We start from the raw sequence: 13,867 nt of genomic DNA on the forward strand, positions 1-13,867 counted from the left end.
TGAGAAAATATACAACACAAAAATTCCATATCGCATGGCCAAACGGGCCCTTATACTATGAGCAATAATACTCCCTCCGTCCCTATTTAGTTGTCCACTTTAGAAATGACACACATATTAAGACAACAATGATTAGCATAGTAAAGTTACAATTTTGCCCTTATTAATTATGATTCCAAAATAAATTTATTCAAGATAACTAATCAATGTTGGGGGGAGTTTAAATTTTCAAGAAGTTTAAATGAGGGTATATTAGGATTTTTTTTTTGTCCTTTCTTGATTTGTCAAAATGGACAAGTAAATAGGGACATCTAAAAGAATAAATATGGACAAGTAAATAGGGACGGAGGGAGTAATTACTTACTACTACTTACGTATTTTTTCAAATAAATAATTTTGACAAAAAAAAAATATGAGCAAAGCCAGGAATAAAGTAGGTGGTAAAAAACACAAACAAAAAGAGTCGATTCTGCCGGGAATGAAAAGAAGCGTATTTCTTGTGCTTATTTTTTTTATAAAGACATGACACTACCGCCAATGCCTACTCCGGCAGGAAATCCGAGTATGCGATCAGCCGGAGGAGCGATACGGACGTTGCTAATCACCGGCGTGAGCCGAGGGTTGGGAAAAGCCCTAGCCCTAGAATTGGCAAAGAGAGGACACTACATCATCGGCTGCGCTCGTTCTCAGGACAAGCTCAATGCCTTTCAAACCGAGCTCGCTTCCTCTACTAATCCTCCTTCAGAGAACAACCACCTCCTCATGAGCGTCGATGTGGTAATCCTCTATTTCACACTCGCCCTTCTCCTTGTATACGGTTACGTGCGAGCTGTATTTGCATTTCAAATCTGTACCTCATGTTTTTCTTTTCCCTTTTGGTTTAAGTGTAGTTTACTGAGGACAATTGACTAAATAATTCCGTTATAGAGATTACTCAAGTTGGTCATTGTCAATGGAATGATATTTCTTTGTAATGTTGTTGGTTTTGCTGCTTGTTTCATTGTGTTTACTGTGGTATGGGGTTGCTTCCTTGGAAAATTGTTGTGCTTCTCTTGGAATATGGCTTCAATTATGCATTAGAAACTCAGCAGTAGCTGCAGATATAAGGACTTATATATCCATCTAGAGTAGGGTTTATGCTTCCGACAGGCTCTTTTAGACTTTTTAGTTTTAAGTAATAGAGAAACATACATAGAAGATTGGGAACAGAGAAGAAGCTCTTTATCTTTGAACTGGATACTAATAGCTTCAATGCATTATTGTTACTTCTTTAGCTAATTAAGACATCGTGGGGCATATAGTCGACAAATCCAAGTTGCAATATGCACAAGTTGATAGGCTGAAAATAAGGTCTGTAGGCTAAGGGGAGGATATCCTACAAATATCAACTACTTTAGTTGAAGTGGGGTTTTGACTGTTCTGGGTATGGTTAGTTTATAAACAATGAGGATGAATTGAGTGGAAGACTGATAGGATGAGTTGAATGAAAGACAAGGAAAATGTAAAGGCTATTTCTCTCGGGTCGAAGAGTGTATTCCTTACTTATTTAATTGGAGAGAAGTACTTTGAGAATATAGTTAGACAGAAACTGAGTCCCAAAGCTCAATTAAAGGCACAAATTGATTGACTTCAGGGCTATAACATAGGATTGGACAAACATGATGTGGGACATGAACTCAAATGATAACTTTAAATGACCAAAATATATAATGAAGATACGCCGGTTTCCCATTTTGATATTTTTTTAGATACAATCGTAGAATCAGGTAGCCTGTGAGGTAAATGATGCCATGAATAATATTTGGAAGGGGTTGTGGTCCAAATGGTATTCTTATAGAGGTTTGAGTTTTGGAAGTGTCTTGGACAGGTTGGTGTAGGATGACTTGCCAAGCTATTCAATGTTGTTGCGAAGTGGTAGGTGCCCGATGAGTGGAAAAAGAAAAGACACTAGTACTATTTGTAAAAACTAAAAACCCTTGTTGGTTAAGGAGAGAGGGAGTAAGTAAGTTGAGTACGAGTTTTTTAGCACCTCCCCAATCAATACTTTGTACCCTGTTTATATTCCTGAGTACTTGCTCTTCATGTTGCTCTCATCTGAAGCTCAGGTGTTTGGCATAGTTGAATGTTATTATGGTGAATAAACCTATTGGTTGACTGCAAGAATGAATATATGTGTGTGTTCGTGTGTATCAAAATCACTCATTAGCCTACATGCATCTATCAACATAGTTTGTGTTTTTCCTTGGAATTTCAGAGTCTAAATAGCAGTGTTGAAGAGTTCGCACGTGCTGTTATGGAGAAAAAGGGCGTTCCTGATATCATTGGTACTTGGTTTACAACCTTGCTGCTGCTGTACAGTTTTTTTTTTAAAAATATTAAAGGACATAATGATCTTATCTTTTCTCCCATTACAAAAATTTAAGTGCAACCCTATTCCTGTCATCCTATCAACAACGCAGAATTGATTATTTTTTTAAATGTTTAATATTTCAGACAAGTTTTTCTGAAATTTTGGGAGTTCTTCTAATTTAAAGAAAGAATATCTTCCCTATTGAAAGCACTCTGCGGTGGATCGACTAAAAATTGGAGAAAGTTGATCCTATTTAAGGATGTTATTTCTCAGTTTCCTGTCAGATCTTTGAGAACATATTTGTCTGAGAATTTCAGATCCTCAATTAAAAATATTCTTTTTGCAAAAAGAAAAACAAAAAAAGTATATTTGTCCTTGAGGATCTGAAATTAATCTTCACATACATACTAATTTAGGTACTGGAGTTCTGATGTTTTGCGCTTTGATTATGCATCACTACCTGATGATATATTTACTTTAAGAATGACAATTATTCTGAAGATGATAATCAAATTTCTTAGCATTGAGGGAGCATATTGGTTCTGGTTTCTCCTAAGTGAAGAGGGTAAAACAAGTGCTTCTGACTTCTCATTGTTGAAGTGGCTTATATATTCTCTATTTGTATTTCTTGAGCTGTTTCAAGACTGACCAGTGTAGCCATAGGCTCTGTGCTGTTCATCAATATGTATTATGATTTATGCCATATTGTGTCTTCATTCTTTTGCCGTTGTTAAGCATTTGGTGCGTTTTTTTAGTGTGGCAGTGAACATTCATGCACTTGAAGTTAAATGCTGCAGCTTCTAAGTTCTAGGCTTCTAGCTGTATATGCATGCACCTTTAGTTGATGTGCCTGTTGACACATGCTTTAAAATTTTTATGTGTCTCAAGTCGAGTTGCTGGGACAAGGGATATAATTTGTGTCTTATAATAAATTGAAAACTTATAATGACCGAGGTTCATTTTCTAGATTCTGATGGAGATGTGGTTGATTGATTCATTGACGGTAAGTTTCTAGCTATAAAATAAAGGTAGGAAGTTTAGATGTATATTTACTCTTACCTAAGAGCATTGAATATAAATGTTAGGTTGATATAGGTAGAAAAATTGGTTGAATCAATGAATGGGTCAATGACTCTATTTCTTTGAAGTCTGTTTAGGTCGAAATGAGTTGGATCAAGATGGGTTGACTACGGCTTATAGTCCAAACTGCCTAACTCAACACTACTGTTCTATTTGCTTATGTTTTTCTAGTTTATAGCTGTAAAGTTGAGTTGCTTAAAAATGCTTCATTGTGCAATAAAGTAAAAATATATATTTCATCAAAGCCATTTGTTTGTCCATTTTTTTTGGAGACAATGTGATGTGACAAAGCTCCAGGTTTATATGGGGTCGGTAACTAGCCCATGTTGACCCAGTCTTCTCGATGTGTTAATTTGAGTTAACCTAATTTAACCCTTGAATGATCATGTCACTCACCCAACTTGTTGAGGTTTGCTGAATTGACAAGTTACACTTTTATGGTTTTAAATTGACAATCTACTGTTTGTACTGGTCTTTGTTATCTCACATTCAAACGAACCTAAAATATGAACCTCGTTCAGTGAACTGTGCGGGAACTATTAATAGGAACAACAAACTTTGGGAAGTGCCAGCTGAAGAGTTTGATTCTGTCATTGATACTAACCTGAAAGGAACTGCAAATGTTCTGCGTCACTTTATTCCCCTAATGCTTGAGAAGAAGCAAGGAGTGATCGTAAATATGTCTTCTGGATGGGGAAGATCTGGCGCGGCACAGGTAAAACTCAGTTTCTACTGTAATCACCAAAACTTTATCCATAAGTTCTCATAGTTCTACTCTAGTCTGTTAGTCACATTGCTGATGATTTGCCAAAATGATGGTTCTTGTGGCCAACTGTGCATCAGATCTCATATTTTATGTCCCTAATAACTGAGGGATTTCAAAGTATGTAAAGAGTTGATGAACTAAATTTTGCTGTATAATCTCGGTGACATTTGAGAACATTTGCACTAGATGATTTGTAGTGACCATGGAACTCAAACATGACCCTTTAAGCATTTAAGAACCTAAGTTGCATTTGTTTTTGGGTCTCAAATGTGAACTTTAAACTGGCACTTCAAGATTTGGAAGTTAACGAGGAAGAACTTAATGTATGTAGGATTACGAGATACAAATGGATGATGAAAAAGCCTATTATTTGGATTTCCATTACTAGCTTATTTCACTAATGTTGAGACCTGGTTATTAAATTTTCACAGGTGGCACCCTATTGTGCTTCAAAATGGGCGATTGAAGGTTTGACAGCGTCAGTTGCGAAGGAGTTGCCCCCTGGAATGGCAGCTGTTGCACTTAATCCTGGTGTCATTTACACGGACATGCTTCACTCATGCTTTGGCAATTCAGCATCCCTATACCAGACACCTGAGTCATGGTACTTCATACCTTTCACTTCACCCTCCCCTCCTCAAACTTGTCAAGAACTAAGAACTTCTTCTATACGATTGCTTTGGCTGTTTGAATGCAATTTCAACTTCTTAATACAATTGGTATTTGGGGTTTGTCTTGGAATGTTTCACTTCAGGCTTCAATTTGAAGTTATTGCATTTGCTTCAAGATGAATTTCATATTCCTCTGGAAGTTTGCTTATGTCTAAAATCCTTCTACCTTGTCAGGGCTCCAAAGGCGGCTAATATGATACTAAATCTAACCATGGCTGATAATGGGGCATCTCTTTCGGTGTAAGTTTACACAGTAACGTGACATACATACTAGCTTTAACAGGCAGCAGAATGATGGAAACCACCAGTTTTTGCCTTCGCTGAGTGTGATATCTTCTTCTCCCCAGAGTTTGTCTTATGTTTTTGTGAGTTTAGGAAATTTGAAACATTTGTAATGTTTTGACAACTTCAATAGGGAGTCAAAGGGAGTTTAGGCTTATGTAAATTCTTTTTTGTCTATTTGTTTGATAAAGTTGATAATGTATCAGTTGGTCATCCTCCTATGAATATGATCCATAACATAACCAGATTTGCCTAATAACTAGTACTTGATCCCTGTAGTTACTGCCACACTGCTATAATCTCCATTCCCAATGATGCTTTTGGGATATAATTATGAGGTGCATTCTTTCATTCAACAAAGTCTGTATAATTTGTTGGCCAACATCACATCTATCAATTATATGAGCTTATCTTAAACTCATACTCACTTTATATGACGTGTACTTTTTTTTTTAATCAGTTTTAAAATGAATGACACATTTCTATATTTAATAGTTTTAACAATTTAACTTTAAAATATCTATTTTATCTTTAATGATAATTAATAATGAAATGATTTTTAGCCACACAAATACTATCTCCGTCCACTTTTAATTGTTATAGTTTCTTTTTTTTAGAGTCAAACTATAAAAACTTTGACTAACATTTTATGATGTATTTTTTTCATATTAATTTACAAAAAATTGCAATTTATAGTAATTTTTGTATAGTTTTTGAATGTTTAAAATATTGAATTAATGTAATTTAATTTAACTTTGAAAATTAATCAATTGACTTTCGAAAAGCGCAACAGCCGACATGACAATTAAAGTGGACGGAGGGAGTATCTATGAGTATATAATTTATTTCACCATTTATACTAAAGTGATGGAATACACAATTCTCGAACTAATTTCTACTACTATCAAACACATAATAAAATAATTTTATAGGATATCAAAGAATACTGCTCTTATCCCACCAACCAAGTACTAGTAATTTATTGTTTGGAGGATTTTTTATCATCAAGTTCTAAAACATATTTTCAGGCTTTTATATGATTTAAGTAAAAAAATTAAATCCAAGTAAATATTACTTTGATACATCATGGAGTATCAGTTATTTCGAATAAAAAAGTGTTGTTGAAGAAAGAAACAAAAAAAATAAAAAATCCCGCGTTTGTTCAAATAAATAAAGAAAAAATAAATCCAAACACCATTAAAATGCTCCTTCAGGAGTCGACGTCTGCAACTATTTGGTGGCTGCAATTTCACGCTATAAATATACAAATTAAACCAATTATCTACTTCGTGGGAAGCCATGGCCATTACAGGGGCACTTCCTTCTTCACCATTTCTGGGCCATGTTCCTTTCCATCTTGTACTTCTTCGTTCTTCTCTTTTCTTGATAATGATATAGTCGGTTTTTACTTTGCAAAGCTCGCTTAGATAGGTCGAGTTCATTCAGAATATTTTTGTTTTCATAAAATTAGAAGTTACAAGTCCGATTCTTGGTTGTATAATGGATTTTCAATGATTTCTAGGTAGCTTTGCTTTCATAGAATTAGAAATTCCAAGTCCGATTCTTGGTTCCTAGGTTGAGGGTGTATCAAGAACAAGGGGTTAATGGTTTTCTTGTTTTCTGTTTGTATTGTAGGGGAGTCCTCATCTGGGCACTTTACCCACAATTTACTTTGTATTTTCAATGATATCTAGGTTGAGGGTGTATCAAGAACAAGGGTTAATGGTTTTCTTGTTTTCTGTTTGTATTGTAGGGGAAATCCTCATCTGCGCACAATACCCACAATTCACTTTGTTATTTCAATGATATCTAGGTTGAGGGTGTATCAGGAACAAGGGTTAATGGTTTTCTTGTTTTCTGTTTGTATTATAGGGGAAATCTTCATCTACGTACTTTACCCACAATTCAGTTTGTATTTTCAAAGTAAAAGCACTGTTTTGGGGTTCAAGAAGAAGTGTAAAGCCTGCTGACAAGGTTCTTTCGCTTGGGGAATTCACTTTATCTGAGGCGGATTCACTGGTATTTCTTGGATTTCCCTTTCTTTTTCTTGGGTAGTTGAAACATACCACTGACATTATCAAAACAAATCAAGAAAACAACGTTCATAGTTACTAGTATTTATATAGTTTCCCTTTTGAAAGTTATGGTAGTTGTAGTGATAGTTTCTTGTGATATTGCTTCAAACGTCATTAGATTTCTCTTTTGTTTTAGGGGGATACAGGAACTCCTGAAAAGATATCTGTTTCTGTGGTTTCCTCAATCTCAGAGGTTTCGCCAGATAATTGGGATTCTTGCAGTCTGGATGCCACAGGTCATCAGCAGTTTAATCCCTTTCTCTCACACGGTTTTCTTTCGAGCTTAGAGGAGTCTGGCTCTGCTGTGGAGGTTATCAATTATCACCTTCTACATGAAAATGCTTTCCTTAATGGTTATTTGTTGCATGGTTAAGAACACTACACCTGCCATTGTTTCTCTTTCCTCAGTTTGTCTGTCTTTTTGTGTTTGGTGATGTTTATACAAGTAAAAAGTTGTTTCTGCCTGCCTATATCAATAATATCCGTTGTGGCAAATATTCTGTCTTTTGCTTATTTTTACTGTTTTGTTTATTCATTCCATATCTTTCAATATTATTGTTGGAATAGCTGTGAGCCTAATTCTCATTCGGTGAACTCATAAGAGACCTAGGGAGCAAATCTTGTATCTCTTCTATCATCTATCTTCAGTTTATGCTGCCTCTGTTCTTGTTGTGACCTCATTTTGATGGAAGAAAAACTTATGTCCTCTCTCAGGGAACTGGCTGGATTCCACAACACATCATTGCTGAGGATGAAAGTAAAAATATTTTAGGTGTTGTTCCTCTCTATCTCAAAAGGTTCAGAATCTGTCAATTCTATATGTGAACTTTATTTCTTCTGTTTAGATAAGTTTTCTACTCCATGTAATCAACGTGCATTGGTTAATTCCTTCTTATCCAAATTTGCAGCCATTCCTATGGTGAATATGTATTCGATAATTCTTGGGCAAATGCCTATTACAATTATGGTTTGAGCTATTATCCAAAGCTGCAATGCTCGGTGCCTTTCACTCCAGTTACTGGCCCAAGGATCTTGGTCCGTAACACTTCACATAGAGATCAAGTCTTTGACATCCTGGTCTCTGCAATGAAGGATTTGGCAGTCAAGGTATGCTTTTCTTTATGTCCAAACACACCTAGTAGTACTTTGGATTTCATAAGTACTTTTATGAACTCATCCAGTTGTAAGTCTGTTTCTTTTTTATTTTTATGAATTGTTGTTCACTGGATATGGAAGATCCTGCGTATTAAAGCCAATATTTCTGTTATCATTATTTAACGGAATGCATCATTTCTTTTTGTCTGACTTGATAAAGATTTGTGAGTTATAAGAAGCCAAAAGATATGTCTGTTTTTTGGAAGAGATCTTTTAAGTATATGCTACTTTCTAGTGATGTCAATGCTGCCTTTGGTGGTAAGAGCTTACTATACAAGCTCAAAAGGCAATTGAGGAATTTGCAATTCTACCTGTTCCCTATGTGCATGCTAGCAGACAGCTTGATTGAGAACAGAAATATTAGTGTGGTCAAGGAACCGTGTTTGCATGGCTCATAAAGTTTAGGCACATGACATAAAGTGACCAGTACCATACCAAATTAGAGAAAAAATTGTGATTGGTCTGTTAAAATCTTTAAAATTCTCATTTTGTTGAAGTTACTTCTTAAGCGACAAAGCTTATGAATTAGCTCCTCTGTAGCTTTCGTCCTAAGATGTTTCCTTCTTTTGGCTTCTTGAATTGTAACTACTGTTGAGTCACATTGTTTAAGGGATTCATAAAGTAATTTGTGCTAAGTGATTACCTGGAGAATCTAGTACATGATTTCATAGTTTACCATATGGCCCATACGTTTATTAGTAAGATTACATTCTGGAACTCCTTTTTATTTCTGTCAACAACCATAGTTGGAATACATTAATAATTTCACATGCATATTTTCCTGTATTCTGATGACATTTTACCTTGACAGTTCAACGTTTCATCTCTACATATTACTTTTCCAACTTCAAATGAGTGGCACAAGTTGGAGGAGAAAGGTTTTCTGCAAAGGACCGGAATGCAGTATCATTGGAAAAATCGTAATTATAAAAAGTGAGTATGTAGATCTACTTCTTACTTGAGATAGTTTCTCTGAGACTTAGAAATGGATTCCACATAGTTGTAGCTTGTATTTTATTCTTTTTCTTCTTCTTAATAGGTGATCTTATTTCATTCAGTCATATTACATCCTGTCAAACTACAGATTCTGAAGGCTTCATCTCCTGGTTGATTTATGGATGAAGGAGCTTGGTGCTTAATGATAAGGAAGGCCTTATTGGTATTTACTAATTTGGTTGAATGGGGTTCCTTTTAGAACTGGTAGTACCTCTATCACAAAAGCCACGGAAGGAGTTGGCCTTGCTGTCTTAGAGTTGCAGTATCAACCTTGTTCCCAAGGTTTGGATCTCGCATAGGTGACACTAGGTGAATTGTATTCATTTCCTAAACCTTGATAGACCGAGTTACCTTGTTCTTGTCTTGGGGGGAGGTAAAAGGTACCTGGTGAACAAGTCTAGGTGTGCGCAACCTGCCTGAGACACCACCATTAATCTCCAAACAAAGAAAAAGCCAGTAAAGTAATTGAAACTGCTAACATTACCAGTTTTGCTTCATCTGAAGAGCATTAGAAGACCTTTATTTTTTGTCCCCATTTCTATATGTTCATATTTACCATTACATCATGTTAAGTTGTTAACAAGTATTTGTTTCTTCTTGATTGTTATAAGTTTGTTCTTGCATGTTCAGCTTTGATGAGTTTTTGATGGACATGAAGCAGAGCAAGAGGAAAAACATTCGTCAAGAACGCAAGAAGGTTTGTAAAAGTATTTGTTCTTTTTCCTTGAAATTGCTTGGTCAGTCAAAAGCTCTATAAAGTTTTAAAAAAAGGTTGTATAATGAAAGGTATTTGTATCAAAAGAAAATCTAACTAGACATGCCTTTTGTCACACATGTCCATGCCGAACATTACAAGTTCTCTGCATCAAAAAGCCAAATGACCTGAGGATTTTGGTCCTATATCTTAATTATATCCTATCCTACTGGAAACACGTTTATATATTTGTTTTGTCAATAATAACCTTAGAAAGTTCAAGTGATTATTTCTGGGATGAGGCATTGGGGCATTTGATAGGCCCTTTTAGTTGTTTTATCAGTAGTGAAAGCTTTGGGAAACTTAAAAATGAATGTGGTGTATAATAGTAATTAGACATGCCTTTTGGTTGCACATGCCCGAACATGTATCATAGAGAGTTTGTAAGAATTTATCGCATGATGAAGAACATGCCTGCAGTACTGGAACATATAAAGGTCCTTGCTTCAGAAAACCAAATGACTGGAGGACTTTGGTCCTACTCCAAGACTATATCTAATCCTACTGGGAACATGTTTTTATTGACTCTCTTACAATCAAGAACGAATCTGTTATTGTTGTATAAACAAGGCACTATTATTGTTTATTTACTTTATCCCCCATCTGCAGCGTCACGTTATTGGCATGTTGCATATTGCTGCATTGCCATCTTTTCTTCATCCTTTGTCTCTTATTTCTATCACCTCAAAATTTTTCTTAGAGCAGTACAATGTTTCATTTTAGTTTTGTCATTAGCTAAACACTGCTTACCTCCTCGCTCTCTTCTCAATGTCTTCAAATTTGCAAAATGCACATAAGATCTTTTCTTATTTCAGATATCGGCTCAAAACGTGACCATGAAACGCTTAAGAGGACATGAAATCAAGGTGTGTTTTTGCAGCTTTTGACTCTCCATTAAATTAGTTTCTTGAGCATAGGTGACTGTTGGAATAGGGTAACATATTTGTCGAGGGCAGTAACAACAGTTTATTTGTTGTGATGTATTGCTGCTTGTTCATATAGTACATGCATGCTGATGCAAATCTGTATTTCTTGCTTGAGAACTATGTGATATCATAGAGACTGATCAAGGGACCATACCATCCTTGCCATATTAGGATATGATCCTATATGTGGACCTATTTCATGAGTCCTTTCTATTAAGTTGAGCATTGGGTGATGTTTCAACAAAAAAAACTTGACTGTATTTTGACTGATCCCTTTTCCTTGAACCTATGGTTTTGGCATCCCATGCTAATAACAGAGCTTCATTCATCATTAAAAGGCAGATTGGCGGTGCTCTTGCTATTGCTTTTGTTTCTCTCTTTTCCTATCAGCGAGTTTAAACCCTTTATTTTCTCCTGAGATTTCTAGTGGATAGGAAAGATTTCTTCCCTAAATTGCTTCCTTCTCTTCTCGGAAGAGTAGACTTAGGTTACAGGAATTTAATACTCAAATCATGTTGGACCACAATAAAAATTCTAAAATTGGAGCTGGCAGAATTTCTTTTAAATTAGTGTGGTACTAATATTCTAACTTTGATATGTAATGGTTGTGATAGAGTGAAAGATTCAGAGTTATGTACTTTGCTTCAAACTTTGACAGATAAAGTAATGGAGCTATTAGGTGATCATGTCAGATTCAGAGCAGTGGTGTTCAACCATAAATAGACTAGTTGTGCAAATACTCAAAAAAGAAAAAAGAATGGATTGGTACCTGATTTATTTAATGTTTATTTATTTTCTACTTATTATCTTTTTGGGGATTAATGACCTGATTGTGATCTACTATATCCTTTCCCAAAGGATTTAAATATTTTGTGCATATCGTTTTATCTCTTTCTTTCCGTGTTGGTCTGGTGCTGCTGAGAACTATTTAAATCTTGTGAACAAGTGAGGTCCTTTACATCTGGACTTTCCTCCACCAAACATCGTGAAACTGATTTCTGGGTTTAAGGCACATGAACCCCGAGTCATGTGCAAGTGCAACTATTATTATTTCCTTGAATTAGATTGAAATTCTCATTTCATGCTTGTCTATTGGTATTTACAGGCCAGTCATTGGGACACATTTTATAAGTTCTACAGAAATACAACCGATAACAAGTAGGAATTCATTTCTTTGGACCATAAACCTTTTCTCTTTATGATACTATCTTAACTAAACTTTATTCAGCCATATTAGTGTATTTTACAGCTGTATTTCATTACCTGCATTATCTAATCTGATTTCTCTCTCTCTTTAGGTGGGGTACTGCTTATTTAACGAGAGATTTTTTTCATCGTATGGGTGCAAAGATGGGCGACAATGTACTGCTTGTCGTTGCGGAAGAAGGTGATGAGCTTGTAGCTGCTGCCCTGAATCTTATTGGAGGAGATACCTTGTATGGACGACTATGGGGATGTCTCCCAGGAACCTACTATGCAAATTTGCATTTTGAAGCATGCTATTACCAGGTAGGTATTTTAAACCATCCATTGCTGCCTGCAGGTTTTCTTGACTTATGACAAGAGTGTCCACAGAGATATCTACTTGTGTTTTTCATGGTATAGACTCGTATGTTTTCAAGAATTAGTCTTTAGTGGTTCAGAAGTAAAGCAGTCTCCTCTTTATATTTTCCTGCATGAAATTTCATATCTAAGTTCCCTTGATCTGTTTTTTTCAGGCCATAGACGCGGCAATTGAACTAAATCTTAGCACAGTAGAGGCTGGTGCTCAGGGTGAACACAAAATTCAAAGGGGATATATGCCAGTACCTACTTACAGCTGTCACTATATTCTAGATGAGGATTTTAAGCGAATCATTGATGATTTCTTGGTACGAGAAACAGCTCAGGTGATTTTTCTTTCCAATGAAAAGCCTTTTGGATGACTGTTGCCGCCTTTTTCTTGAATAATTCTTTCCTCAAAAGGAAAAAGAAAAATTTATGTTCCCATAATAGGTTCCTGTCCTTAAAAGTCAATAGGTTTCAGAATTCTGACTAGTATGTAACCTCATATTATGATGACCATCTTGGGGACTACATAAAAAGCCGTCTGCTGACAATCCCAAGGCAGTGAAAACTCTCCATCAATTAGTATTAAACACTAGTTTATTGAGGTTGATGGGTAATGATATGATGATCAATATGCTTATCTCTGGGACAAATAGTTAGTTATTCCTCTAACGCCTCAGATGAAAGAGTCTGACAACAGGCCTTTCTTTAATGAAATCTTCCCCATCGGTCTACTTTTGTTGTGTTTCTTCCCCTCCAAAATACTCCACCTGTAGCTTAGTTTAGATTGTCATACAAAAATCTCTACATTTGTATGGGCACTGTAGCTTTGCGGAGCTTTCACTTCACTGATCTCTCTATCTTCTTGTATTTTCCTACAGGTTAAACTTGTAATGAATTTATTACAGGATTCTGGTCCCTTCAAGGAGAATGTATGGAATTGATTATGGTGCCCTCTTCTAATTCACCAATCAGAGTGACATCTTTTGTTGGCTGTGCTAGCAGATCACTACCCATCCTATGTTTACTGGGGAAATATCTTCTGTTTAAAGCATTTATCATTTTCTAAGAACAGATAAGACCCTTTCAACCAATATTCAAAATTGTAAATAACCAAGTAAGCCATGTATAGAAAAGCGAACGATCAATGTTCTTCCTGTTAGGTTACTTGTGACACAATCACCAATTTCAAAGAATTTTCATGTTTAACACTTTAGCTTCTTGTGTTTGATTATAGTTTACGTTAAAGGAAACAGCTAGAGCT

At 35.6% G+C, this 13,867-nt stretch overlaps 2 protein-coding genes across 4 annotated transcripts; both read left to right on the plus strand.

The window, feature by feature from the left end:
* Window positions 1-434: 434 nt before the first annotated feature.
* Window positions 435-5,412, plus strand: LOC102606210 (NADPH-dependent pterin aldehyde reductase). Its single transcript, XM_006349224.2, has 5 exons — window positions 435-777; window positions 2,255-2,324; window positions 3,952-4,145; window positions 4,628-4,800; window positions 5,042-5,412. Exons 1-5 carry the CDS (start codon window positions 523-525, stop codon window positions 5,109-5,111), a joined length of 762 nt encoding a protein of 253 aa, XP_006349286.1. The 5' UTR covers window positions 435-522; the 3' UTR covers window positions 5,112-5,412.
* Window positions 5,413-6,367: 955 nt separating this feature from the next.
* On the plus strand, window positions 6,368-13,763 carry LOC102578218 (uncharacterized). 3 transcript variants are annotated; one of them, XM_015309527.1, is made up of 12 exons: window positions 6,372-6,514; window positions 7,022-7,168; window positions 7,361-7,534; window positions 7,939-8,021; window positions 8,133-8,331; window positions 9,191-9,312; window positions 10,006-10,072; window positions 10,945-10,995; window positions 12,161-12,213; window positions 12,354-12,564; window positions 12,774-12,944; window positions 13,485-13,763. In XM_015309527.1, exons 1-12 carry the CDS (start codon window positions 6,449-6,451, stop codon window positions 13,545-13,547), a joined length of 1,407 nt encoding a protein of 468 aa, XP_015165013.1. In that variant the 5' UTR covers window positions 6,372-6,448; the 3' UTR covers window positions 13,548-13,763. The 3 variants fall into 3 exon arrangements, with proteins under 3 accessions (XP_015165014.1, XP_015165013.1, XP_006349287.1); XM_006349225.2 differs by having other exon boundaries at window positions 6,373-6,508; XM_015309528.1 differs by lacking the exon at window positions 13,485-13,763 and having other exon boundaries at window positions 6,368-6,514; window positions 12,354-12,568; window positions 12,774-12,888.
* Window positions 13,764-13,867: the final 104 nt, after the last annotated feature.

This window comes from Solanum tuberosum, unplaced genomic scaffold (assembly GCF_000226075.1).
Source record: "Solanum tuberosum cultivar DM 1-3 516 R44 unplaced genomic scaffold, SolTub_3.0 scf00105, whole genome shotgun sequence".
Lineage (NCBI taxonomy): Eukaryota > Viridiplantae > Streptophyta > Magnoliopsida > Solanales > Solanaceae > Solanum > Solanum tuberosum.